Here is a 27,232-nt window from a genome sequence, read left to right as displayed (position 1 = left end):
TATTCCTGCCCCCTAATGTCAGAGAGAGAGAGAGAGAGAGAGAGAGAGAGAGAGAGAGAGAGAGAGAGAGTAAACACCCCACCTTTGGATGTCCAACCCTTGTACACCACTCTCCCCACCTTGCATGTGCAGTCTCCTTGAGCCTTAAGATGTGCATACATTTCTACCTTCTCCTAAATCCATCTAGGGTTTCATCTTAGGCAAAGGTAAGGAATCCCTTCATGCTTATTTTCAATAATAACAGTTTCTTCTTCTAATCTATGCATCGTTTCTTTGTTTGTTAATATGTATGTTTAGAACTATAAAACTTATGTTTAATTTCCTTTTTATTGTGATTATACCCCGTGAATATTGTGATGGATGATCAATTACATGATGGTTATGGCATGAGATTGAATTGGAACATGGTTAGGTTTAAGCATAGACTACATCTAGAAGGGTTCATGAATTGTGTTAATATGATGATGAAAACCACATCACTAATGGACATGTGGATATATGGTGGTTTGGATGATGTTTTACGATGGTAGATAACGTGGGAACATGTGGCCCCTAATTTTTAGTATAATACCTCAAGGGGTAAGGAGTCATTTGACTCATGTAAACGGTGGTAATTGGTGGTAAAAGTAAAAGGCGATGGTGTTTAGGAGACATTGTGTAGTGATAAATGAATTTCCATTACACGAAGCATGATTTTAATTCCTATTAACATGAATTACGATAGAATACATTAGCATGAAAATCCTAGTGGGCTTGACTTCAAAATTTGATGGGCTCCACCATGATCTTTAATGAAATCCGCCCCATTATGATGTTTAAGTGAAATCCACCTTGATCACCGTGTGTATTACTCCATTTTAGTCATGAGGCCCAAAAATTAGCCTGCCCGTGATTTAGATGGGTCATACAAAGAGAAATAGTTCGGAAAGGGATGCCACCCTTGATTTTTTTTCTTTCGAGGCCCATCGTGATAATTATATAAAACCCACTCCAATCATTAGATGTAAAGCTAAAATGTACACCATGCGACAAAAAATCAGGCTCATCCTTGATTCACCATATAAAAAGGAAACATTTTAGAGGGTGAGCATTACATTACTGTTTCCCTTCATATGGTCCACGTTAATCACGAATTTGGCTAATTTTTGGGCCTTATGACTATAATGGGTGATGCACATGGTGCTTAAGGTGAATTTTGCATAAACATTATGCGGGCCATGTCTGAGAATTTTTTAAATGTGGATGGATTCACATCAAGGCTTCTGCGTCAAGAAGACACATTTAACTTTACGAATTGGTGGGCCCCACCATAATGCTTAGCTGAAATCCACCCTAATTATCAGATGTGTCACCCTATTTTACCCATAAAGGCCCAAAAATCAATATGGTATGTGATTCAGGTGGGGCCACAGGAAGGAAAATAGTTGGGAGAGAGATGTTCCATTTATATAGTTAGTTGAAAAATGACCGGGCTAATTTTTGGGCATTATGGCTAAAATGGAGTGACACACTTGATAATTAAATAGATTTTACTCAAATATTACAGTGGGCCATATGTATGAATTGATAAAATATTTATCATGCATTGCTGAAAAAGTGCCAAACATAAATTTTGGATCCACATAGAATCAATATACATAATGCCAAACATAATTAAAGATTCCAATTCACATAAATTCTATAATAAAGATTCCAATTTATATAAATTTCATGATAATTGTGATTTAAATTTGTGCAAGACACCCATATAATGAGGCCAAGCGATGAATGGACCGAATAGAGCACAGCCATTACATTGGGCCGGTGAAGCTTCTAACACTGGGGTTACAGAAAAGTCAGGTCCCTGCATCCGTCTCTCTCTCTTTCTCTCTTTGTTTTTTTTTTTGGTTAAACACACTCACACCAACCTACGCCACGATGGGATTATAGGATTGTGTACTCGAACCCGTGACCTAGTGTTAAAACTCAGTCTACCACCATGAGTAGCGGCCCAGGTCCTCGCATCAGACTGTTGTGTTTTCGATTAGTACAAGTGGAACCATCTTTCAGTCATCCAAACCGTTGAGATCATGGGACCTACCGTGGAAGGACCTTTAACCAAAAATCATTGGGAAAATCCTAACTCCAATTGAAATGAGCATACAGGCCGTTGTCCACATTTAATTCAATAATTTTTGCTACTTGCTGTCCAAACATCTCAACGGTTCCATTCATGCATACTGAAAACCTGAGCATTATGCTTAATGAACCATGGGCTCCATATGCCACAATTGAAAGCACTATGTCCATGTAATTAAAATGCTGAAAAACGGCCAGTGGTCCATATTTAGCCGGTGGATGATTTGGACGATCTAGGTTCATGAACACTTGTTCGATGTTTGATAGTCGCCTCCATTTTTTGAGATGGTGGTGAAATGTGGATCCTCCTCCAACCGGACGATCCAAATTATCCAATTGGGCCCTTGTTAAATGTTGATCGTGCATTAGTTTTGTTTCTCTCATGGGGTGATTTTGATCATTGGATCATTGTCCACTAAATAATGAAGCCTATTAGATCACAGGGTCATATATATGGTAGAAACGTGAGCTCAACATTCTCACGTTCGGTTCTAACAAAAACTCTGATTCACATCTAAGGCATCCTGAGCGTTAGCAGGAAGTGTTTTTGGTTTGAGCGGGCCCTCGAATTTGATGAAGATTAACGGGCGCATTGTTACGGCCTCGGATTGGTGGTGACTAGTGACCTCTTCCTTACTGAGGTCTTGGTACTGGTCAGTGCTGTTGCCCCACCATGATATAATATGTTTTATCCATGCCGTTCATCTTCTTTTTCAGTTCATTGCAAGGCATGAACCTAAAAATGAGGTACATCCAAATCTTAGGTTAATCACACGACAGAAAATAATAGTGATTGAACCCCGTTAAAACCTTCTAAGATCGCTGTAATACTTATTTGCATTGATTCTGTCAAACAGATATGGATGAAGAGAAAATGCAAATATTAGCTTGTTCCGAAACCTTTGTGGCCGAGGAAGTTTTTAATAGTGGGTGTTCAGTCACCAAACAGTGGTGTGGTACACTTGATATTTGGATCTGCCTTATTTTCAAGCTAATGCCCTAAAATGAGGGGGCAAAATGGAAGGACGGCATGGATAAAACACCTACAACATTGTGGGGCCACAGCATCGGCAGTACTGGGGGTCACTATCGAATCAGAGTGGTAATGATTTTCATAATCCATTTATCAGGTGGGCCGCACGGTGGAAAACAATATACAGACATTTTAGCATCTAATTAACTAAAATAAATGGCATAGATTTCGAGACGAGCGCTGAATCATAGCCTTTGATTCATGGCCGTTTGTTTGCTGAGTCATAACCGTTGGGATGTTCTCTTTTCTACTATCTAATAAATGTCTAATAATCTGCTATTAAGTTATCAAATCAGTACAATATTTTGTACATCATCTCTCTTAGATTTGTGATTACAATTTTGACGGTTCAACTTCTATCTAAGTGCATGCTACATGTATAATTTCTCAGTAGCTGCGTATGGAGCATCGCAGTCTCTCGGAGTATGAAAGTTATGCCTTGTCCGGTGCCTGCGAAGTAAAATGAGTCCTATGGTTAGTTTTGGTGGAAGAAGATTCTGAGAGAAGAAAAATGCAGGGAGCATCTACAGGCATTGGCTATGGTCTCAAATACCAGGTAGTAAAATTACATGACTACCTTTCCCTCATTCTCCATCTCGTTTTCTCATCGTCTCTTGTTTCTGTATTTCTTTCTGCAGGCAAGATGCATTGCAGATGTCAAAGCAGATTCAGATCACACCAGCTTCCTCGCTGGCACTCTTAGCCTCAAGGAAGAAAACGAAGTAACTTAAAACCCTAGTCTCTCTCTCTCTTTTCCCGATTCCGTCCTTCTAATTCCTTTTCCTTTTCTTTTTCTTTTTGCAATTTTTTAAAATTTCAGGTCCATCTGATCCGGCTTTCATCGCCTGGAACGGAACTCATCTGCGAGGGCTTGTTCTATCATCCCAATGAGATCTGGGATCTATCCTCTTGTCCCTTCAATCCCCGCATTTTCTCCACCGTCTTTGCTTCCGGTAATCATTCGCTCTCTTTTCCTCCATTAATTATTCATCTATCTATAATTGTTGTTGTTGTTAATAATTGTAAATTACGGCTGATTTAGGGTGTGTTTGGTTACGACTTACACCAAATATCATGAAACGCACCGGTAACTTTGCATCAATTGGTCAGACAATTGCTAGTTGTTGCAGTGTGCAATAACTATTCTGTCCATTTCATAAAAGTTTTGGATGTGTGGCACAACACTGTGATCTGAACCATCCATTTGGTGGGCCTCATCGCAGATGGGTCGCAATGGAAAGATTATACCGAGCTTGTCTGACTGGTGACCTGCTAAGGTGGGATGACAGAATGTTGGCAGCATCAGCATTAAATGGGAAAAATTTCACTAACATGCATTCTATACAAAGATAGAAACTGAAGTGATCATGCAAGAATGGTGTGAGACGAGTTGGAGAAGCCGGGGAAAGTGGAAGATATGAAGTTGACCATCTTCAACCGTATGCTGAACCAGGTCAACAATGGTGAACTCCGATCAAAGGGTTTACATGAAGGTGTTTGTGGTCATAGAATGGCATTTAAGATGGAGCACCATTGAGAAAATATGCAGCCCAATGAGAACATGGATGGTGTCCAATGAATGCACAAATCCGGTAGCTTCTGTGAGACTTAAGTTTGTGCTTGTTTATCCAGTGGGAGCAATCCATAGCTTTTGCCAAGGCCTCTTTAAGATTTAATAAATGGCTATTGTGCATATTTTGGAGATATGATCATTTTGGGCCTTGAAATTGATGCTAAAATTAGTGTTGAATATGTAAAATGTATCTTTTTAATTGGATTTAAGGTAACTTGTGTATTATGCAATAATTAATGGTCAAGATTGTTAGTTATTAGGTTTAGTAAGATCAGTGTTCAGAATATGCCCGATATTATCCAAAATATCCTTGATATTATCTGTATCTCCAGATTAGCGATATCGATAACACTGGTAGTTATACTAATAACACTAGGAGTACTAGAAATTCCAGGTATCAGCGATGTATCACTAAGTATTGCCAATATTTTCAACTACGTAAATTCTAGGTGTCGCTTGTATTGTCAATATTTTTGATAGTGTGAATTCCAAGTGTCGCTTGTATCGTTAGTGTGTTGGAAATATTTTGATAATATCGCCTATGTGTCAATATTGCCAAATATTTGTTTATTAAAAAAATTTCATTTCAAAATTTTTTATGGGCACATGGTTGTATGTAGTGTTCAAATTGCCGATGATAATATCAATAATATTGTGATATTATCATTATCACAACACGGGCGATATTGAAACTCCAATCTTTCGTTTCTTTTCTAGCTGTCGACGATTTCAATTCTTAGTGAAATGTGTTATCAATATTTTGAAATATTGATGGATGTTCGGATGGAAGGTTTGATGGATAGATGGGATTGATGGGATAGTTGGACTGATTTTTTACGACAACACATGCTTTTAGGCTCCCATTAAATGGAAACTTCCTATGTATGCATTCTTTTTGTATTTTTTGTTTTAAAATTTTTTTTTTTTTTAAAAAAATTCCTAAATATGCAAATATATGTATTTTAACATCTCTTGAAGTTTTTCTAAAAAATTCCACCATATTACCCATGTTTACCCCCATTTCCGGTTACCAGCAATATTGGTATTGTTTCCGTATCCCAAATTAGTGAAACTTGTAACGATGTTGATACTTCGAACGCTGAGTAAGATTAATGGTTGCAATAGTTTAGGTTTTATTATAAAATGTTCCTTTTTAGATATTGTAATGTAGTTATTCGAATTATGCATATGGAATTCTAGATTAGTATGTGCTCCAAGGTGTAGAAATAATTATTTCGTTACTTCTTTATTCATTCTTTGATAAATTCCTTTTGTTCTCTTTTTTGTGCATTAGCTTGTGAGAGTTGGATTCCTACTGCATCACTAATGTTTCTTGACTCAGTGCGAGGGTAACTACAACTTAGCATCATGTGATCAATGGCACCTAGATCCTTCAAATCTCTTGGGGTATTGATGCCATATATGGCAGGGTATGGGCATGAGATATGTGTCAGACGTAACTTAGGTGTACCAAACAACGAAAATAATACTTGACAATTTTGAAAACATATATAAAATATTGTATTAACAAAAATTGTAAAATTATTAAGTAGGGTTTTGCTAATGTCCCCACCTTCAAAAAAGAAAAATGTCCCCACCTTCATGGGGATGTTAGCAATGTCCCTGAACCTTTTAAATGGCATACGGGGTGACCTATTGTTGATCTGAACCCTTCATTCATACAACTAGGAGCAAATAATGGTGCAAGAGTCACGCCCATAAGACGATCCTAACCCTTTGAATGGGGCCAATATGTTACAGCTGACTGTTGTTTATGAGTCATAAATCATATTGGTAGAATCATCAAATCATAAGAAATACAAAGTGGGATTTATCTACTATATGTTCAAGTTTATGATTGGACCTATTTTGCTTTTCCAGTTAATCTTGATTGTCCATTTTCATGCTATTGATTGGAAGCTTATGGTCACCTGATCGACATGATTCTTCCAACATGGCTTGCTCCCAGTTGTATGAATGAATGAATGGTTTAGATCAATGATAGGTCATCCCTCGTGCCGTTTAAAAGGTTTGTGGATGTTGCTAATGTCCACAAGAATGTTGGGACATTAGCAAAACCCTATTCCATATATAGCCACGCCCCGGCACCTTGAGGTTTGGGGGTCAAGTAGGTCCAACACATAAGACCCTGCACTTGTACCTAGGTACCACGGCGATGTCAAAGTTATTGTCTCTATTCTCTAAGGCTTTGATATCAAAGGAAGAATTTCTGGTGGCAGTTATGACTTTGATTGTTTTGTCCTCTATCATGCTTCATACTTTGATCAATATTGCTTGATTCTATGTTGTCTTCTCCTTTTACAACCTTTGGACCAGAACCTTGTTCATAATGAAAATATGATGATTGTGAAAGTAGATAGACGGATGTAGATTGTAGGTCCATTTGACTGATTTTGCCGTCTTTATAAATGGACCTTTTAGGCTTTGTATTGTATTGAATATGGTTTCTTTCATTATTGGATGGTGTTTAGAAGGTTTATATAAAATAAGATGGTTTTCTATAAAAAGGGGCCCATGACAGTACAACCTGATAGTACTAATGCTAAATTACCTTTTGTTGAAACTCAAAAGTGATAGATTACGTTTTTTTTTTTCCTTTTTGGTTTAATGGTTACCGCATTGAAGAGACAAAGCGCTGAACCAAAAAAAGAAAATGGACAGGAACCAAAAAGAAGCTAGGCGATGAGAAGTCATCCAACAATATAACAGCCAGCCACCTTAGGGCAAAAGCTACCCATCACCCCTCTGATTACTCTCAGTCTTTGCCCCCACCAGCATTTTCCTTTTAATTAATTGAAGTACTGCATTGTTGAAAACTGTGTGTGATTCCTCTCTTTTAAAATCAACCATAAGACAGCTAGAAGAGCCAATCTCCACCGAGCCTTTTGAGGCTACCTCCCCAGCCCTGGTCCCATATTTGAAAGAATTCAGAAACTGAATGAGGCATCATCAAGGTCATATGAAGGTGGTCCAAAATATAGTTCCATGAAGCATGGGGCAAAGCAGCAACAAATTCAGGTGTGTGAGCAGGGAAGTGTCTCTTTTGAAATGTAAACAAGTATAAATAAGTAGGAAGTAGGAGCGGGAGCGAGATTCTGAAACCGTGATTTGAAACAAGAGCATCACCTAGTTAGAAGGATTCTGCAACTAAAGTCCAAAATGCTCCACAAAACAATGATCAACAGATGCCTCCTTACACAAACACACAGGCAGCCATTAGTTATAGACATCTTATGTGTCTTCCTACATGGCCTCACTAGTGTTGCTCAGCTTATCGACCAAAAATACTTGCAGTATAGTGAGCTAGGACATCCATAAGCATTATGGCTGGATGAGTGGCCATCTTGAGTTTTTGAAGAGTTTGGGTATGTTACGCAATGTCCCAAATTGGAATTCTTAGTGTTGAGGAAATTGAAAACTTACAGAAGAATTATGAAAGTCAAGTGTTTCCTCTTTGTTATTTGTAGCGCTTCAAAGTACGTATGTGTAACAGTGTTTTGATAATTCTCAAAGAGCTGGTTACTAATATTTCTAGCGGTCATTGGTCCCATTATTGGTTTTTGAATGATACTCATCTACTTTTATAAAGCAGAGGTGGATTTCTATATCAGGTATTCAAGCTACTTAATGCAGTTATTTTATTTTATTTTTTATTTTTTACTTTCTTTGTTTACGCTGCATTTTACTGGATGGTTAACATTTAACTCAATCTATGGGTTTACATTGCATTATACTGGATTGGTTAACAAAAATGGATGTGCTATAAATCATGGTGTGCCGTAAAGGCCGTTACAAGGTTGTAAAGGCCGTTACGTAAAGGTAGCGGTGGCAACTGTTACATGTTATGGGGTCGTAACGGCCGTAACAGCTATTATAGAAAAAAGTGACCTATAACTGCTGTTAGCGGCCCGTTACGACCACTGTAAAGGCTGTAACAGGCCCATAATGGTCTATTGTGAGGCAAATACAAGTTTTTTGGATTTTTTTTTTTCAAAGTTATTGGGAAAATATAGGTTTTTTCTTTCAATAAAAAAGTGACTGTAACGGCCGTTACGGGGGCCGTAACAGCCGTTACGTATCGTAAAGGTAACAGTGTTAGCCGTTAGTGCTACCGTTACCTTATGGAATACCTTGCTATAAACCCAATCTACTGGGAATGATCGACTTTTTGCTTACCAGAATTATCTCATTTTTACCATATTATAATTTATTTTCAACTCTTTGCTATGTCAATTTAAGATGGTGATTTATATTGTTTCTCTTGAAGGCGAAACATATGGAGCTGCTATATGGGAGATCCCTGAATTATCTGGCCAATCGAATGCCCCACAACTGGAACAGCTTCTCTCACTTGATGCTCACACATGCAAGATCAAATGGTGATTTTCTGTGATGTCATTCAAATCTTAGGCTGTTGTTCAAATTCACAAAATTGATCATATTATTTGTGATATATAATTTGGCATTATGACAATGCTATCAGCATTTGGCATTATTAACTTGATTTTTGATCTGAACCTCTTAGAGAACCCCATAATTTAGTTTTTTAAATGTGATTGTTTCTACTAGCCTAACTGCTCAAGCCTCAAATTTAACAGGTCAAGTGATAAAAGGTACACTAGTTGGTGGGCTAGTGATTTAGCTTGTTCTAGCAATTAAAGAAAGTGATTTAATTTCTTTATTCTTTACAGATTAATTATTATTGCACACAGACATGGACACACACTCACATCCTTAGATGAGGATACATACTCTAATGTATGTTTACAATCATCCATTGTTGTATGCACATATCCTCATAATCTATCAGATTTGGTTTGTGCTACAATGAGGAACCTAAGAATTCTTGTAATATAAATCACCCCATATTGCAAAAGTTTTTAAATAATAGATGGCCTAAAACCATGGTTCCATCTATCCATATCGTATTGGCCGATATGGGCATACCATATCCGCACAATCTATCAGATTTGGTTTGTGCTACAATGAGGAATCTAAGAATTCTTGTAAGAGAAATCACCCCATATTGCAAAGGTGTTTTAATAATTGATGGCCTAAAACCATGGTTCCATCTATTCATATCGTATTGGCTGATATGCACATACCATATCCTTATTGGTTGATTTTGATACTCAATTTGGGGGTGAAACAGGCCACTTGAAGAATTGGTAGGCCCAGCGACTTGTATCATTACCCAGTCACAGGCGATACGCCTATAAGAAGCCTTTGTTATTTTTCTTCCCTTTTTTGTACTTCACACTTCTCATTATTGTCTTCATTTCATGTATAGAAGAAGACTAGGACCTCATTTTTTACTGGATCTAGGCCCATTTTGGAGACCAAAGCGCAAGATTTGAGGGTGATTCGATGGATTAAAGCAGAGAGGAACTCATTTGATAGTCTTATTGTGATGATAATATAATGATTAAAATTGTGTATTAAATGGGTGAATTGCAATTATCACCCGGTAAAATAGCATTTATTATATGCTTCCAGCACAGTTGCTATTAGCCTGTCATGGTTTGGAGTAAGTTGTGATATGAATTGTATATTTGTAGTATGTTGTTTGCTACGTTGCATTCACCATATTTATGGTGGTCCTCACAGATGTTTGAACTCCGGAGTCATTTGTGGTGACTTTCGTGATGTTCAGTTAAAATATGAAAATAAAAACAGTATAAAATTGACAACCAACCAGAGAATCTCTAATTTCCCTAACCTTTTACACCAAATTTCGAGGTAAAGGACTCAAGAACTCAACAATGTATAGCCCACCACTGAACCTGTTATATGAGATTATGATGAATGCTTATAAGTCATCTCAAAGACATGGTTATTGTAGTGATTCCATGACATGCGACATGTGGCACATGCCATTGTCATGACTGTGGATTGTGAAGAGTTCCCTTGCATGAAAATTTACCAGCCAACCTAGAAAGTTCATTACATAGTTTTATTATCTCCAAAGGAATTAACACCTGTCAAGTAATGGAGAATTCCCTAAAGTATTTGGGAAGTACCTGTTGTAGTTAATTCTTGCACCTTTCTGGGGTCGAGTGAAAGCCTGAATGAAGATTGTGTAAATTAGTCCATTCCCATAAGAAGGAACCCATTAGAGATAGAAACGGTTGACTTGATGTATATCCTGGAGGACATTGAAGCCAAGAAGATTAATCAGAACAAAGGGGATGAAAGGAATTGGAAATGGGCTAGCAATGGATGCTTCTCTGTTAAATCATTCTACAGCCATCTGTTGAATTTAGGGAGTGGGGTTAGTGACATCGTCTCCTTCAGCTTGACTTTGGAAAGTTGAAGTCCCCCCTAGAGCAATCGCTTTTCTTGGCTTGTGGGCTGGGACAATGTCCTAACCATCAATGGTATTTGAATCAGAAAGAAATTAATTGTCAATGGTTGCTGTATGTGCTTAAGGGATGGTGAATCCCTGAAGCACTCGTTCATTCACTATTCTTTTGCTTTGCCAGTTTGGGCTTGGTGCTTTTTGAGTTCAGCTTTTTCTTGGGCTATGCTGCTTTCCATGTACTTCTTCCTTTGGGGTGGGAAGCGGCAGCGTTTAGAGGAAAGGTCAGAAAGTTGTGGTATATTGCTTCCTAGCTGTCCTTTGGGCAGTAAGGAAAGGAATAATTGCTCCTCTAATTGCTCAAAGTCGGTCCAAGTAGTGGTGGATAATGCCAAATTTCTGGTATCATATTTGGCTGCATCTCTTAGGGAATTTGTAGGGTACTCTCATTTAGATACATGGTACAAATTGGAAAGTATATCCCTGTAAGGTAGGGCTTTGGCCTGGGTTGGTATCTTTCCCATTCGGGGCTATTTCTTAAAAAAATCTTACCTATCAAGAAGAAGAAGAAGAGAATATCGAATATTTTATGCAATATGGATCTAAGCCACTCATTCATCGACAGAAAAAATGTCTGCCTCTTATGAGGGATTGCTTATCTTTTGCCGGACAAAGTACATTAGGGGATTCATGGTTGATAACTAATGCCCAAGCTGGGTGGAACAGTGTTTTAAATGGTGAATAGTGTGTAGCGTAGCATTTACTTCTTTGAAGCGTGTAGCGTAAGCTACATGCTGATGCTACTTCTAGATTTTTTAATTAAATTTCACTTGGTTGCGCCAAATATAATGAAATATCATGCTATTTTGCACCAAATTGTACTGACTAATAATGAAATTTCAAATATCTGGTGCAACCATCACAACCTAAAATAATAGGAAAAATTGAGCAAAGATTAACTATAGAGATGAAGAAAGAGCAAGAGAACTGATTTAATACTGTTACCTTTATTATTTTACTAAAATCGCTGAAAAGATTAACTAATTTTTGTCGCAAAATAGAAAAATGTAACAAGTCATTGAAAACATTAATTGATTTTTGTTTCAATGAAAAATAGCTTGTAGTGTAAGCTACTTAGTGTGTAGTGTAGCCTATGTAGCACGTAGGTAGGCTACATGCAACTTAAGATATTTTCATGAGTTACAGAGCGTTAATGCTAAGCTATGCTACGTAGCGTAAGATACATGCTACATGGTGTAAGCTATTTAAAACATTAGATGGAAGATTACAAAAGGTCTCATATGAATTAAGAAGTTTTCTATTGCATCTAACTGTTGCAGGACTTTGCAGTGGGATTTGTAACGGTAACGTTGGCCGGAACGGCCACCACTGTTATCTTTACGATACGGGTTGTAACGACTGTTACGGCTCTCGTAACGGCCGTTACGGCCTCTTTTTTGATTGAAAGAAAAAACCTGAAAAACCTGTATTTGCCCTATAATGTTGGAAAAAAAAGAGTCTGAAAAACCTGTATTTGCTTTGTAATAGACCATTACAGGTTGTTAGCCTTTACAGGGGACAATTATGGGTCTTTTTTTTTTTCCATGACATCTGTTACGGCCATTATGACCCCGTAACATGTAGCGGTTGCCACTGTTACCTTTACGTAACGGCCTTTACAGCACACCATGAGTGGGAGTGTTGCTGTAAGTCTGCTTCCCACCATAATAAAGCAACATGTCCTTCGCGACTTCTTTGTCTGTCTCCAATTATCTCCCAAACTTCTTAGAGCTTATTTTCAAACCCTATTGTTACACTCATTTCTACACTTCCAAATAGTATAGAATGTTAGCAGTTGCAAAGATATTACTCTGTTGCTTGGAAAAGCTCCTATAAGTCCATTGCTCTAAAATTAACCACTAGCATCTCATAAAACAAAATATCCCAAAAAATAGAAAGCCGCATCTACAGAGAACATACACTACTGGACCAACCAATATGTGATTCAAACTATCCTGGCCTAACCAAGCACAATAAAGATTCATCTCTTATGATAAGCATCAGAAGATTAAAAAGAAAAAGAAAAGAAAAAGAAAAACCCTTTATTGCTTGGATTAGAGTCATTTTCAGCCTTGGTGGTTAAACTTGGAGTCAGTTTTTGAGGCTTTCACTTTTGCATAGTGTTCATACCATAGACTGACCTGATGAGGAAGGTAACTTTGACTAGGGTTGCAGGCTTGGAAAGAGGATGAGGAGAGGATCTCGAAGGACTTGGATCAGGGTGGTCAGAGTGGGCATGAATGCTTGTTCACTTACAATGGATAGGACATTGGTTGGGAATGATTGGTAAAATAAGAATCATAAATAAAACTATTAGAAATAGTGGTGTATGTGGTGCAGGACATGAAAATTAAATATGATATGCAAGATTTCAGGCTTTAGATCATACTAATTTAGAAACAATCACAATAATTCCATATCCCACATAAGATCAAACATTTAACGAGGGGAATCTACGAGGGTCCAAGCCTACACATGTTAGGGCTGGATCAATTAAAAATTATAGACCAAACAATGCTCAAAGGTGAGTAGATTCATCCACACATGCAAAAGATTATTCCCCAATCTAAGGGATTCACATGTTTCAATTTGGGAAAACCTAGGGTTGCAAAAGTGGAATACAATTTGGGATTTAGGATTATCTAGGGTTAGAGTTATGGAAATAAGGCGAGAGAGGAGTGAAATAGAGGAGAGAGACAAACCCTAGATCCACACGTGTGGATAGCGGCAGGGTCCAAACGCACGTGCGTGGGATCCTGCCCGCACTTGTGTGGGGCCCACGAACTCAAAAAGGGCAAGCTTGGGTTTGGTCGGCCAGGGGTGGACCACCCACACACCAAATTTCAAGCTGATCTGACGTCTGGTCTATGCACGATGCTTCGCCGAAGTTTCAGCCCTCTTGCAGAGCCTGATTCTGCTTATCTGCTGTAGAGGAAGGATTGACTTTAAAAGGGGGTGGATTTAGAGAATGGATGACTGCGAGAGATGATGAATATAGAGGGTAAGAGGTGGGGGCGATTTGGGATGGGTGTGGCTTCGCACCATGGTAGTTAGCCCTTCGAAGAAGGGAGGGTTTCGCACCCAATTGGATTCCTCAACTCGGAGAATTAGAGAAGCAGGAAAACGCAGAATTTTATTCATATTATTCAGTGAGGAAAAACCTACAAGGGGTTGCCTATTTATAAGAAAACCCTATACCCCAAAAACCGCGCCATGTGCGCACACTATTACTTAGAGACGAAGTAACAAAAATAACAACTAATCAAAGCAATCTAAATCATTCATGATGTTCTTAATAACGATAATAAACAAAACTCAAGGTCCTAGATCATCTAGGGTAGTGGGCCACGATCATGAGATCCAATGGTGGGATCCACATGATGATCGGGTCCACTCCAAGGAACCATAACACAACCCTCTAACTATGAGGCTCTCCATGGATGTCATCATCGATCTAGATCGATGGTGGGGCTCTCCTCCTTGCGTATGTGCGTAGGGGGGCGTGCGTGTGAATGAGATGTCCCAATCAACTCTCCCCAGCTGCGAAGATTTCGCCACTGGCGAAACAAAACTCCTGAACCGCTCAAAGATGTCAGGATCAACTCGTTGAAGCTCCTCCTCAGTGAATCACGTACTATCTGAAGCTGGGCGTGACTTCCATTTAACCAGGTACTTTTGAAACCCGTCGTTCGACGTTGATACTATCTGATGGTCTCAAAATATCCTCATCTCCTCTCTAGGTGTGGGAAGGGTAGATATGGGAGGTAGAGGCTGGGAAGAAGGGTTGGGAAGAGGCCATGGATCAAGGAAAAGGCCTGAGGAATCAGGATGGTTAGGTGAGAGGTTGGACAATGCATCAGAGGTCCTCTGAAATGCAAATAGGTCCTCCACATTGAATGTGAAATTAATTCCCATAGAAGGTGGAAGATCTACCACATACGCATTGAGACCGTTTTGTTTTATATTTTTGAATGGTTCAGCGCTACGCGCGTGTAATTTACAAACGGCTCCTTGAGGGTACCGCTCTAGCCTGATGCGGACTATCACAGTCTCCTACATTGAATTCCTTGAAACGTTTATGTTGGTCTGCAGAAAGTTTGTAATGTTCATTACTAGTAGTGATCTTTCGCCTGATTTCTTGATGTAATGAATGAATGTGATGTGCAAAGGACTCTGCAGACTTTGATGGCCTATGGGACAGTGACGTAGGGATCAGATCAATAGGTTTCTAGGTTTATAACTAGTAACGACTTCAAAAGGACTTAAACCTGTGGACCTATTTACAGAACCATTAAATACAAACTCGGCTATAAGTAGTGCGGTGTCCCACGTCTTGGTGTGCTCCCCCACTAAACATCTGAGCAAACTCCCTATGCTCCTATTGACCACCTCAGTCTGATTATCGGTCTGTGGGTGGTAGGCTGAAGAAAATTGGAGCCTAGTATTCATCATATGCATTAGTGTCTTCCAAAAATAACTCATGAATCGCACGTCACAGTCATAGACTATGGTTTTTGGTAACCTGTGAAGTTTGACGACCTCACTAAAGAACAACTTGGCAACACGAGATGCGTCAGAAGTCTTAGAACAAGGAATGAAGTGGGCCATTTTAGAAAAACAGTCCACGACAACAAATATGGAATCGTGTTTCCGAATAGTCTTGGGGAGCCTAAGCACAAAGTCCATACTGATGTCCTACCAAGGGATGAATGGAACTGGTAAAGGTGTGTATTGTCTCGTATTTTCCTTTTTTTGCTTTGCTAGTTGATAGGTACGATATTGCCCTATAATTTTGGCCACGTCTCGCTTGAGGCTTGGCCAATACAACCTATCCTCAACTAGGGCAATGGTCTTGTCTCGACTAAAATGACCCGCGACCCCTCCTGAATGTAACTCCCAGACAAGAAAATCGCGGAGGGAGGTGCGCGGTATACATAAGCGATTACTCCTAAACAAATATCTGTCTAAAATCAAGTACTCATTGCTAGCTCCTGACGGACTCTCTAACAACGACGCGTACACAACTCCAAAATCTGGGCACTCAGAATAATCATCTCTGACATGCTCGAGGCTCGTGACTTTGACACTTGTGGAATTAAGTAAGGCAACTCGACGACTCCACGCGTCGGTAGGCTTATTCTTCACACCGGCCTTGTACTTAAGCATAAAAGTGTACTCTTGAAGGAATTGAACCCACTTGGCATGCTTAAGGTTTAATTTCTTATGAGAGTTCAGATATCTCAAGGCCTCGTGATATGAGAACAAGACGAATTCTTACGGCAATAGATAATGACGCTAGTAGCGCAATGATCGCACTACCGCATAGAATTCTTTATCATAGGTGGAGTATTTTTGTTCCCTCATTCAGTTTCTCACTAAAAAAGGCGACAGGGTGCCGTTCCTGACTAACTACTCCTATGCCAACTCTTGACGTGTTGCATGCGACTCTAAAAGCTTTCGAAAAATTCGGAAGTCGCGTGACTGGAGTTTCGATCATCCTGACCTTTATCTCCTTGAAGGCTTTTGAGGCTACATTCGTCCATTGAAACTCTCTTTTTTTATGCAATCCTTGATGGGAGCTATAATGGAACTGAAACTTCGAATGAACCACCTATAGAAGGTGGCCAAGCCGTGAAAGCTGCGCACCTCGTGAATATCGCTGGGTTCAAGCCAATTGACATTGGCTTTGACCTTTTCGGGATCCGCCGACACACCCTCAGCTGACACAACAAAACCTAAGAAGATAACACTACTAGACATAAACGCACACTGCTTTAGGTTGGCGTACAATTTCTTGACTTTAAGGATCTCACAAACTTGCCTCAAATGGTTGAGGTGTTGTTCCTTGGTCATGCTATAAATCAAGAGATCGTCAAAGTAGACGACCAGGAACTTCCTCACGAACGGCCTCAACACTGGAGTTATCATACGCATGAAAGTACTTGGGGCATTAGTCAGCCCAAAAGGCATGACTAGCCACTTGTATAGCCCATCCTTCGTCTTGAAGGCCGTCTTCCACTCATCACCAGGATGTACACGGATTTGGTGAAAACCACTTTTGAGGTCAATTTTTGAGAAGATAGTAGCATTGGTCATCATAGCCAACATGTCATCAAGACGCGGTATGGGAAACTGATACTTGACTGTAATTTTGTTGATGGGCCTACTATCAACACATATCCTCCATGTGTCATCCTTCTTAGGTGTAAGAAAGGCGGGCACGACACACGGGCTCATGCTCTCTCAAATGAAACCCTTTTATAGGAGCTCATCAATTTGTCTTTTCAACTCTGCATGCTCTTTTGGGTTCATTCTGTAATGAGAGAGGTTTGATAGAGTCGCCCTAGGGACTAAATCAATGGCATGCTGTTTATCCCTCATAGGGGGAAGTTCATTCGGTAGATCTTCAGGAAAGACATCACGAAACTCATTTACTACCGAAATGGCCTCAGTGGGTAACTTTACACTAGCCTTTGGTGCACTTTCTCTAACTACGAGGTCATACACCATCGAGTCCGACTCAGTCTCTCGCTCAAAGTCTTTGGCATTTAGAATATGGAGAGGCATAGACTTGGACTTCGATTCCTTCAATTCCTTCGAGCCGCTCACACCACTCTTTGTGGTAGACTCTTTTCCAGTCGTGTTCTTGGGTGGAAGTGGATTTAGCTTGATTTTCTTGCCCTCAAATCAGAATGTACACACATTCAAACGACCAAAAATGGTGACATCTCTGTCTCTCTTTGTGGTAGACTCTTTTCCAATCGTGTTCTTGCGTGGAAGTGGATTTAGCTTGATTGTCTTGCCCTCAAATCAGAATGTACACACATTCGAATGACTAAAAATGGTGACATCTCTGTCCTAGAGCCAGGGCTTACCCAAAATAATATGACTAACATCTATGGGAACAACATAACACCAAAGTGTGTCTTTATATGATCCAAATTGAATAGGAACAAGATAATGGTGCGAGACTAGAATGAAAGTTTCATCAACCCAAGACACTTTATAAGGTTGAGGATGGGCTTTGAGCTTCAAGTCTAAACGGCTCATAGTGCCAGTTGATGCCACATTGGCACAACTACCACTATCCACGATCATCTTGCAACTCTTATCACCACACTTTGCATAGGTATAGAAGATCGTGTTGCGGCGCCAATCGTTGGTATTCTTTGTTTGGGCAAAGGCGCAACGCACAACTGCCAGGGTCGCAGACTCTTGTACTCTATTTTGTTCATCACTAGGGGTCTCCGCTCGCTTGTACTCTTCCTCACCGTCACTTTCTGGGGGCACTATTTCTACTTGCCCATCAATAAGGAGCACCTTGGTGCCCTCTTTTGTGTCACACTGGTGGGCAAAGTGACCAAACCCCTGACATCTAAAACACTTGGTTGCTTTACGTCTGCGCGAGCTAGACCCGACAATTCCTTTACCCTTATCATCCTTGGGCCTTAGCGCTAGAATCGCGAAACTCAAACTGTCTTCCCACAGATGCTTTAAGGTATTGTTCAACCTCCAACACTACTTAATACAACTATTCAAGAGTGTCTATCTTTGGCGAGCAACTCTCTCCTAATGTCAGAACGGAGGCCCGTCTTAAATCAGGCAAGAGTGAGTACGAGATCTTCATCAACTTCACAACTAGTCAAGTACTCTTCGAACTGCTCAATGTATTCCGCCACACTCATGGAACCTTGTCGAAGAGACTGCCATTCCTCAACCAACCTCAAGTGATAAGAGAAAGGGAGGTACTTCTCCTTAAGGGTTTCTTTCATTTATCCCCAATGGACTATTGAGGGCTCCCTCGACCTTTCTTTCTTTCGCTTAATAGTAGCCCAAAACCTTTTTGCTTGGCCCACAAGCTTCATCTTGGTGAATTGGACCCGATGAGTATCCGACATGTCATACTAATCAAAATAGTGGTCCATATTCGCTAGCCAATCTAGAAAAACTTTAGGGTTCAAGTGGCCATCAAATGTAGGGGCATCTACTCTAATTCCACTGAGGAGTTGCGCATCTGGGTCATAATGATCTTGATGTCCCTCGCGGGGTGGGTGCACGGGTGCGCACCCATGACCGTTTCTTTGGCCACCTCCATTCCTTGATCTATCCTCTTGATCACCTGCTTGCAATTGGGCATCTACCTCAATGGTGGTTTCTAGTTGGGTAACACGCACATTAAGCTGATCCAAGCGTTGGTCAATACGTTGTTCCAAGCGCCTACCCAAAGTCTCAAACTGCCTAGTTAGGTCATTCACGAATTCTTGCAATTGCTCCATGTTTAGTGTAGGGTGCAAACCAAAACCATGACTAATACGCGTGGGCATACAACCACTCACTCAAAGATCCTCTAATGTAACAATATGCTCCTAAATGGGACTAAATGATCCTATAAGACTCTATATGAGGGAAACTACACAACACTTCTAAAATTCCAGCAACATAACTGCCCAAATAGCTTGTTAACAGAAAATTCAGCCATGAAAATTGGGGATTTTCTGACAACAGAAAATTCAGCAGTCCATGTCCATGTCCTGAATGATGGGGTCCTAAACAGTCCTATATGATGAGATTTAATGCAAATTAAACATGAATAGATTAAACCCTAAACATGCAATGCAATCCCTATGAAAAACCTAAGCTTTGATGCCAAATTTGATGTAGGACATGAAAATTAAATATGATATGCAAAATTTCAAGCTTTAGATCATACTAATTTAGAAACAATCATAATAAGTCCATATCCCACATAAGATCAAACATTCAACAAGGGGAATCTACGAGGGTCCAAGCCTACACATGTTAGGGTTGGATTAATTAAAAATTATAGGCTAAACAATGCTCCGAGGTGAGTAGATTCATCCACACATGCAAAAGATTATTCCCCAATCCAAGGGATTCACATCTTTCGATTCGGGAAAACCTAGGTTTGCAAAAGTGGAATGGAATTTGGGATTTAGGATAATCTAGGGTTATGGTTATGGAAATAAGGCGAGAGAGGAGTGAAATAGAGGAGAGAGACAAACCCTAGATGATCCACATGTGTGGACAACGGCAGGGTCTAAATGCACATGCCTGGGATCCCGCACGTGTGTGGAGCCCACGAACCCAAAAAGGGCAAGCTTGAGTCTGGTCGGCTAGGGGTGGGCCACCCACACACCAAATTTCAGGCTGATTCGACGTCTAGTCTGTGCACGGTGTTCTGCCAAAGTTTCAGCCCTCCTACAGGGCCTGAATCTGCAATTCTGCTGTATAGGAAGGATTGACTGCAAAAGGGGGTGGATTTGGAGAGTGGATGGCTGTGAGAGATGATGAATGTAGAGGGTAAGAGGTGGGGGCGATTTGGGATGGGTGTGGTTTTGCACCACAGTAGTTAGCCATTCGAAGAAGGGAAGGTTTCGCACCCAATTGGATTCCTCAACTCAGAGAATTAGAAAAGTAGGAAAACGCAGAATTTTATTCATAATATTCAATGAGGAAAAACCTACAAGGGGTTGCCTATTTATAAGAAAACCCTATACTCCAAAAGCCGCGCCATGTGCGCACACTATTACTTAGAGAAGAAGTAACAAAAATAACAACTAATCAAAGCAATCTAAATCATTCATGTTCTTAATAATGATAATAAGCAAAACTCAAAGTCCTAAATCATCTAGGGTAGTGGGCCATAATCATGAGATCCAATGGTGGGATCCACATGATGATCGGGTCCACTCCAAGGAACCATAGCACAACCCTCTAACTAGGAGACCCTCCATGGATGTTGTCATTGATCCAAATCGATGGTGGGGCCCTCCTCCTTGCGTATGTGTGTAGGGGGGGCGTGCGTGTGCGCGAAATGTCCCCATCAGGATGTTGAGAAATTGCAGAGATTTTCGCATGAGGGCATTGTTTGTAATTTCTTTGCACTGTGAGGATTCTTGTAATCTATGTAAATCTTTCAGATAGGATTAATATCTCTAGGATCTCTCTAGATAGACCCGAGAAGCCTTTAAATATCATAACCTTTGTGTTCGTTCCATTCATTCGATAGAGAAACAACTCCCTGGCTTTAAAGTTATTTCTAAAAAACTAGGCTATTAAGATATTCAACATGGCCCTATATAGGTAAGTTGAGCCTACAACTTGTGTTTATTTCTTTGATAGAACCCTAGTTAGATGTTGATGAAGATGTTTGGGTTGACCTAAAATTATAACAGAAAATTAGAAATCTAACAACCCAAAATAGGCAAATATGGCCCTAACCTTATTATTCCCTTAACAAATGTTGCTCTAAATTAGAAACCCAGTGACCTCTGGATTAGAACCCTTCACTTTGAGAAACGCATTAAAGATTGAGCATTATCCTTGAATCCATGTTAAAGCTAGTGAATGCTTCTTAAAACTGCATCTGTGACTAGGCAACATCTAATTGGAAACCCCTTCTTATTGTTCTTCAAGAAATTTGAATCCTTCTCAAGGTCTTGCTATATTGTTAGAAACTTATTAAAATTTTCTGTTTGCCCTAATATACTCTAACAAAGTCTTCTTTTTCCTTGACGTAAACAGGAAGAAATCCTGTTTGTAGGATGAATCAAACACCATAATTAATTAGCTTCATCGGAAGTTGTTTATGGTGAATGCCAATGTCTTAAACTGTCAATTATATTTTAGCCGCAACATATTCCTAAAAGCATTCTGCTTCCTTGAATTTAAGATTATGATATTCTAGTACATGGTATGCAATAGGGATAAGTATATTGTGATGGTCATACCTATGCGATTTCTATTTTATTGTAATTGTTAAAGCATGAGAAATATGGGCCATACAGCTGTATGACCCACCTAATAAATTTCGATGTGGGCCATACAGCTGTGCAGCCCACCTAGCACCTTCTCTTTGTCTATTCTTTAGTTAAATTTGATCAGGATTCTTGGTTAGGACTTGAGGGGAAATTTTGCTTTTGTTACTTACGGGATTTTTTTTTTTTTTTTTAAATTTTATTATTATTATTATTATTATTATTTTTTCTGTCTTTCACTTGCTTGTTATTAATGTAAATAGGAGGAGAGGGGATGGCCAGCCCTACAATCCTCCTTTCCTTTCTTTTCACAACTCTCTCTTCTTATTTCTTTTTCTTTTTTCTACTTCTAGTTTACAAATTTACATGGTATCTGAGCAATCTCATTTCTAATCTAATCTTAGTTCCATCTACCCTATCTTTGTTTTCTTCTTTTATTTTCGGGCTCTATCATCCATCTTGTAAAATCTTTTAAGAAACTTATATATATATATTTGTGTGTGTGTGGGGGGGGGGGGGGGGGTTTTCTGGGGCTGGTTTGTGCGTAAGAAGGGGATGCAGTGTTCATGGTCATTGCCTCTGGTGGGATGTGCGAACGGGTGGGCTGATTGCCTTTGTTAGATACGTGTTCTTGATCATCAACCCTTGTGAATTGTTGGAATGTGTGGATGTGTGGGCTGGTCATTCTCTTTAAGTGTGGTGTGCATACCATGTGAAGCATACAAGTTGAGTGTTCATTGGTCGCAAAAGGTCAGCCGGTGTTTTTATAAGCTTGCGGCATATATTATAGTCCCTTGTCCTAGATGGAAGTGAGAAGTGAATCGAGAACTGGATTCATAAATCCATTTGATTTTTGAGGGGTTCAAATAACCTCTATTAAATTAAATGGTGCAAACTATCCTCTATTAAATTAAATGATGCAAACTATCTCTAGTGGTCTACATTCATTCACGTATTTTTAACGACAAAGGGAAAATTGAAATACTTGATTGCTGAGAAACTTGGTGAGAGTTCTAGCATATATGAACAATGGTTTCAAGAGAATCCTCAAATTATGACATGGTTGAGGAATAGTATGGAATCATCCATAAGTGCTTGTGTAATGTTTTTGTATATGGCAAAGGAAGTGTGCGATGCATAATGAGAGATGTATTCATCGAGGCTTTACCTCACAGTCAGTTTACTTGCATATATTCAAAGATTGGCATCAACAACATCTATGCTCTGGCTTGAGGGGGAGTGTTAATGCATGAGAAATATGACATCTGCATTGCCTACCAAATGTATTTGGATTTGCCGTATGGCTCACCTAGCACCTTCTCTTTGTCTGTTCTTTAGTTAAATTGGATTAGGACTCTTGGTTAAGACTTGAGGGAAATTTTTGCTTCTGTTACTTAAGGGCATTTGAGTTTCTGTCTTTTTCACTTGTTTATTATTAATATAAATAGGAGGAGAGGGGATGTCCAGCCCCACAATCCTCTTTTCCTTTCTTTTCACAACACTGCTCTCTATTCTTATTTCTTCTTCTTTCTTTTACATTACAAATCTACATAAATATTATTAAAAATTTCAGGAATGTTCTTGTCATCCAATTATTGCACCTACCTATCATTTTTCTTTTTGTTTAATTCAAGCAAATCTAACTTGTTCTAAATAGCATTCTTTGGTGGCCGTCTGGTAAGCATGACAAACTGATCAGCATTGATGAGGAAAATCTTTTCGTGTGGAGCTTAGATTCTTCAGCTAAGACAGCAAAGGTGTGGTCCTTCACAGAATTCCTGGAATGATGCATGATGATATCTACTCTAAGATCACATGTATTTTTTTTTGGCTGATATTAACATTACTTGGTTCCTTTCCTTTGGTTATTTTTGGCTTCATTTATGCCAATATAGCTATTGATGATTCTGTTTCTTTAAATATTGAACTTATTTCTGCTTGAAGAGAGTCCATATGCAACTGGCTGCTTGTTATCTATATAAGAGGTCATTTACTCTGTTTTGCTTCTTCCTGTTATTTTAATCATTTTGGGTCATAGTTGTCAGAGGAAAATTGAAAGAGGGTGATGTCATGGTAAACACTTGTAAGAAAGATAAAATACCACCAGTATCGAATGGGTTTTGGACTTGTAAGAGAAAACCATGTGATGTAGGGAAGCAATAATGAAGATGCTTGCAGAACAAAGACAACCAATTCACCTTTGGAAAGTTTAGCAAATACTTCCAAAGTGGAACCACAATTTGATTATCAGGAATATGGTTTCTTTAAGCTTATGAACTATGACTTTAGATTTCTTCAAATGAAAATTCATGCCATCCCCCCCCCCCCCCCCCCAAAGTCTCAATGAATGTTTCTGAATCCATTTTTCTAGACGTTTTTCTATGAAGGGGTCTTTTATGTCATGGCACTTTCTAGGAATTTGCTTATAATAGCTGGAACTCATGGAGTTCCTAACCTAAGGCAATTTATTTATTTATTCTAAAATAGCTTTCCTTTCCTCCTTTGGAAAATTTAGCAGATACTTGGAATGTGGTGCCACAGTTTGTTTATCAGGAATATGGCTTCCTTAAACTTATGAACTATGATTTCAGATATTGGAAAATGGTAATTCATTGTTTTCCCAGTCTCAAAGAATGGTTCTGAATCCATTTTCTAGATTTATTTCTATGAAGGCGTCTTTTATGTCAAGGCAGTTTCTGGTAAATAAGATTTTGCTCATAGTAGGTGGAAATCATGGAATTCCAAAAATAAGGCAATTTCTTTATATTTTCTGAAGTAGCTTTCCTGTTCATAATGGACTTAATGCGATCCTACTGTATTTGTTGCTTATCAACTCTGTAGTATCATGTGGGCCAATTATCAATTTATCAAAATTAACAAAAAATACATTAATTGTCCTAATAATGTTAGTGGTAAGCTGATTCACCAGTACAATCAATGGACTCACCCTTATATTATGTTTCCTTCAGTTTGTCTCTATGTTTTATGCATGTTCTTCCAAGAAGAGGGCAATGGCCCATGGGAACTCACCACAATTCTCTATGTACCAGCAGTGTGGGGTGTATAACCAGCCTTGTAGTGTATATAACCCATACGGTTTTACAGAACCACCCAAAACTTTATATGGTTTGTACATTAAATGCAAAACTGGCATCCAGTTGGAATTGTGGGTCCCGCAGTCCATCCAAGGTGTACTTTTAGTCATCTGATTGATTCTATGGACGCCACATGCAATCAGACAATTGAATGAAACATCTGATTGGATCTGCAGAACCAACAGTCCAACCGGACCATAAATAACAGCCTGATTGTGATCACGCAGCAGTGGGGTCCTTTGTGTGTACAATTTTCCGATCAATGTTCCCATCATTTTCCCTTCAGTTTCTTTTTAGCATTGTCATAGCATGCCATATTATTTGTACACAGGCCTGCTGAGAATATCTTTACTTGTTTGTTGCTCTTTAACGCTGATTCTTATTCAGGTCTTTTGTAACTTCAGGTACAATCTCAGGAATCTGTTGGTATGTTGCAATGCTTATCTGGTGGAGCATGGGATCCACATGATGAGAATGTTGTCGCAGGAATATGTGACTCACTAATTCAATGCTGGGATCTCCGTACAATGAAGTATGCCTCTTCTCATATCATAACCTTCCCTTATCATTCAGTGATTTTGCAATGTTCACTGCCGTGATACTGCAGTTTATGAAGATTATTTTGTAAACTGAAGTCTTGGTAGCAGTCGTAGTTAACAGTTGTAGTATTAATAACGACCACCATAATAGTGCATAATGATGATCATGATATCATCAACCTGACGCCAACTGTGATGATGATAACCATTAAAAAAAAAAAAAAAAAAAAAAAAAAAAAAAAAATGAAACTGACATATTGGTACTGAAATTTTGATGGGGTACTAATTTCAAACCAAAATTACAGATTCTAGATAACGAGGGAAATTTGCCCTCTAATCAAGATTTCAAAACAATTACAATGAAGAAGAAGAAAAAGAAGAAGTCTTGATGAGGAAGTAGTTCCAAACAGAAAGATAACTGGATTTCCAACTCATTAAAAAAAAAAAGAGAAAAAAGCCAGAAAAAGGAAATGAATATAACTGGAAACAGAGAGACAAAAAATTGCATGAAGAAGTTGAATCTAGTGATGTGTGAAGCTAAGGCACAACAAGTTTGGTACAGGAGTGAGGAATCATTCTTTTTCAAAATGTTTTCAAGTATAAATTGGCACAAAGTGGGAGTGGGAGTGGGAGCGCAAGTCCGATGTGTGATTCAAAGTGGGTGCGCTGCCTGGTTAGAAGGATTGTGGTATACAGATACCCGAACCCACCTATAGAGGTTGGGTTTGGGTACTGCATTCGAGGTGTTGGACCCGAATCCAATTGGGTCTAGGCACTTGCAAGGTGTTCCAAAACGGTAACGGTGGCTGTAACAGCCACCACTGTTACCGTTATGATACGGACCGTAACGGCTGTTTTTTAGTTTTTGAAAAAACTGTTACTGGACCATTATGGGGCCGTTTTTTTGTAACGGCCGTTTTGACCCCGTAATGCGTAACGGTTATGACTGTTACCGTTACATAACGGCCATTAAGGCTGTTACATAACCGATTTTGAATACCTTGGGCACTTGTCAAGTATCTAATCAACTCTACAAAAGTGAAAAGAAGAACAAAAACAGAAAAAAAAAAGAAAAAAAGGAAATGACAGAATCATCTAAATATAGTCAATCTTTTTTGGCCATCTCTTTCCATTGTGCAGCCCATCAGACCAATGGTCTTGTTGCTGTTCAAACAGATCTGGTGAATACCACCATGGTTGATGGGGTCCACATTTGGAGATGTGTGTCAATTTGGTGGTAGGTCCTACCATGCTTGATGAGATCCACTCTTGGAGATGTATCTATGATGGGTCTCACCATGCTTGATGGGGTCAACATTTGCAGATTTGTGCATATCTGTCTGTGGGTCCCAAGGTATTAAAAAATGGTTACATAATGGCTGTTACGTAATGGTAATGGTGGGAACCGTTACGCATTACAGGGCCGTAACGGCCGTTACGGAAAAAGTGGCCCGTATTGTAATGGTAAAGGCAGTGGTAGTTATGGCCACTATTACCGTTATTGAATACCTTGGTCTCATCATGCTTGATGGGGTCCATGAGAGTGAGGGAGAGGGAGGAAGGGATGAGAGTTGAGGCTAATTATTCAGTACCCAATTAATACTCTGCCCAGCTACAAGTTGGATCTAATCCAATGGGTCCTAGGCAAACCTGATTTTTAAGCGGTTTTAGTACCCAGACTTGTTTAAATCAGGTCTGATATCTTGGGCGCCCATCG

The 27,232-nt window shown here is 39.3% G+C and overlaps 1 protein-coding gene across 2 annotated transcripts in view; it reads left to right on the top strand.

Moving 5' to 3' along the window:
• The first annotated feature begins 3,551 nt into the window (after positions 1 to 3,551).
• LOC131243291 (WD repeat-containing protein DWA2-like) overlaps positions 3,552 to 27,232 on the top strand; it is a 47,299-nt gene continuing 23,618 nt past the window's right edge. For both annotated transcript variants that reach the window (XM_058242524.1, XM_058242523.1), the window contains exons 1-6: positions 3,552 to 3,707; positions 3,790 to 3,873; positions 3,972 to 4,104; positions 9,013 to 9,124; positions 23,539 to 23,638; positions 25,381 to 25,508. In XM_058242524.1, the coding sequence (XP_058098507.1) occupies positions 3,663 to 3,707; positions 3,790 to 3,873; positions 3,972 to 4,104; positions 9,013 to 9,124; positions 23,539 to 23,638; positions 25,381 to 25,508 (602 nt within the window). In that variant the 5' untranslated portion in view covers positions 3,552 to 3,662. The remainder of the gene's footprint in view (positions 3,708 to 3,789; positions 3,874 to 3,971; positions 4,105 to 9,012; positions 9,125 to 23,538; positions 23,639 to 25,380; positions 25,509 to 27,232) is intronic.

Source organism: Magnolia sinica, chromosome 4 (assembly GCF_029962835.1).
Source record: "Magnolia sinica isolate HGM2019 chromosome 4, MsV1, whole genome shotgun sequence".
NCBI classification, from domain to species: domain Eukaryota; kingdom Viridiplantae; phylum Streptophyta; class Magnoliopsida; order Magnoliales; family Magnoliaceae; genus Magnolia; species Magnolia sinica.
This window is presented reverse-complemented; position numbering and strand designations above follow the sequence as displayed.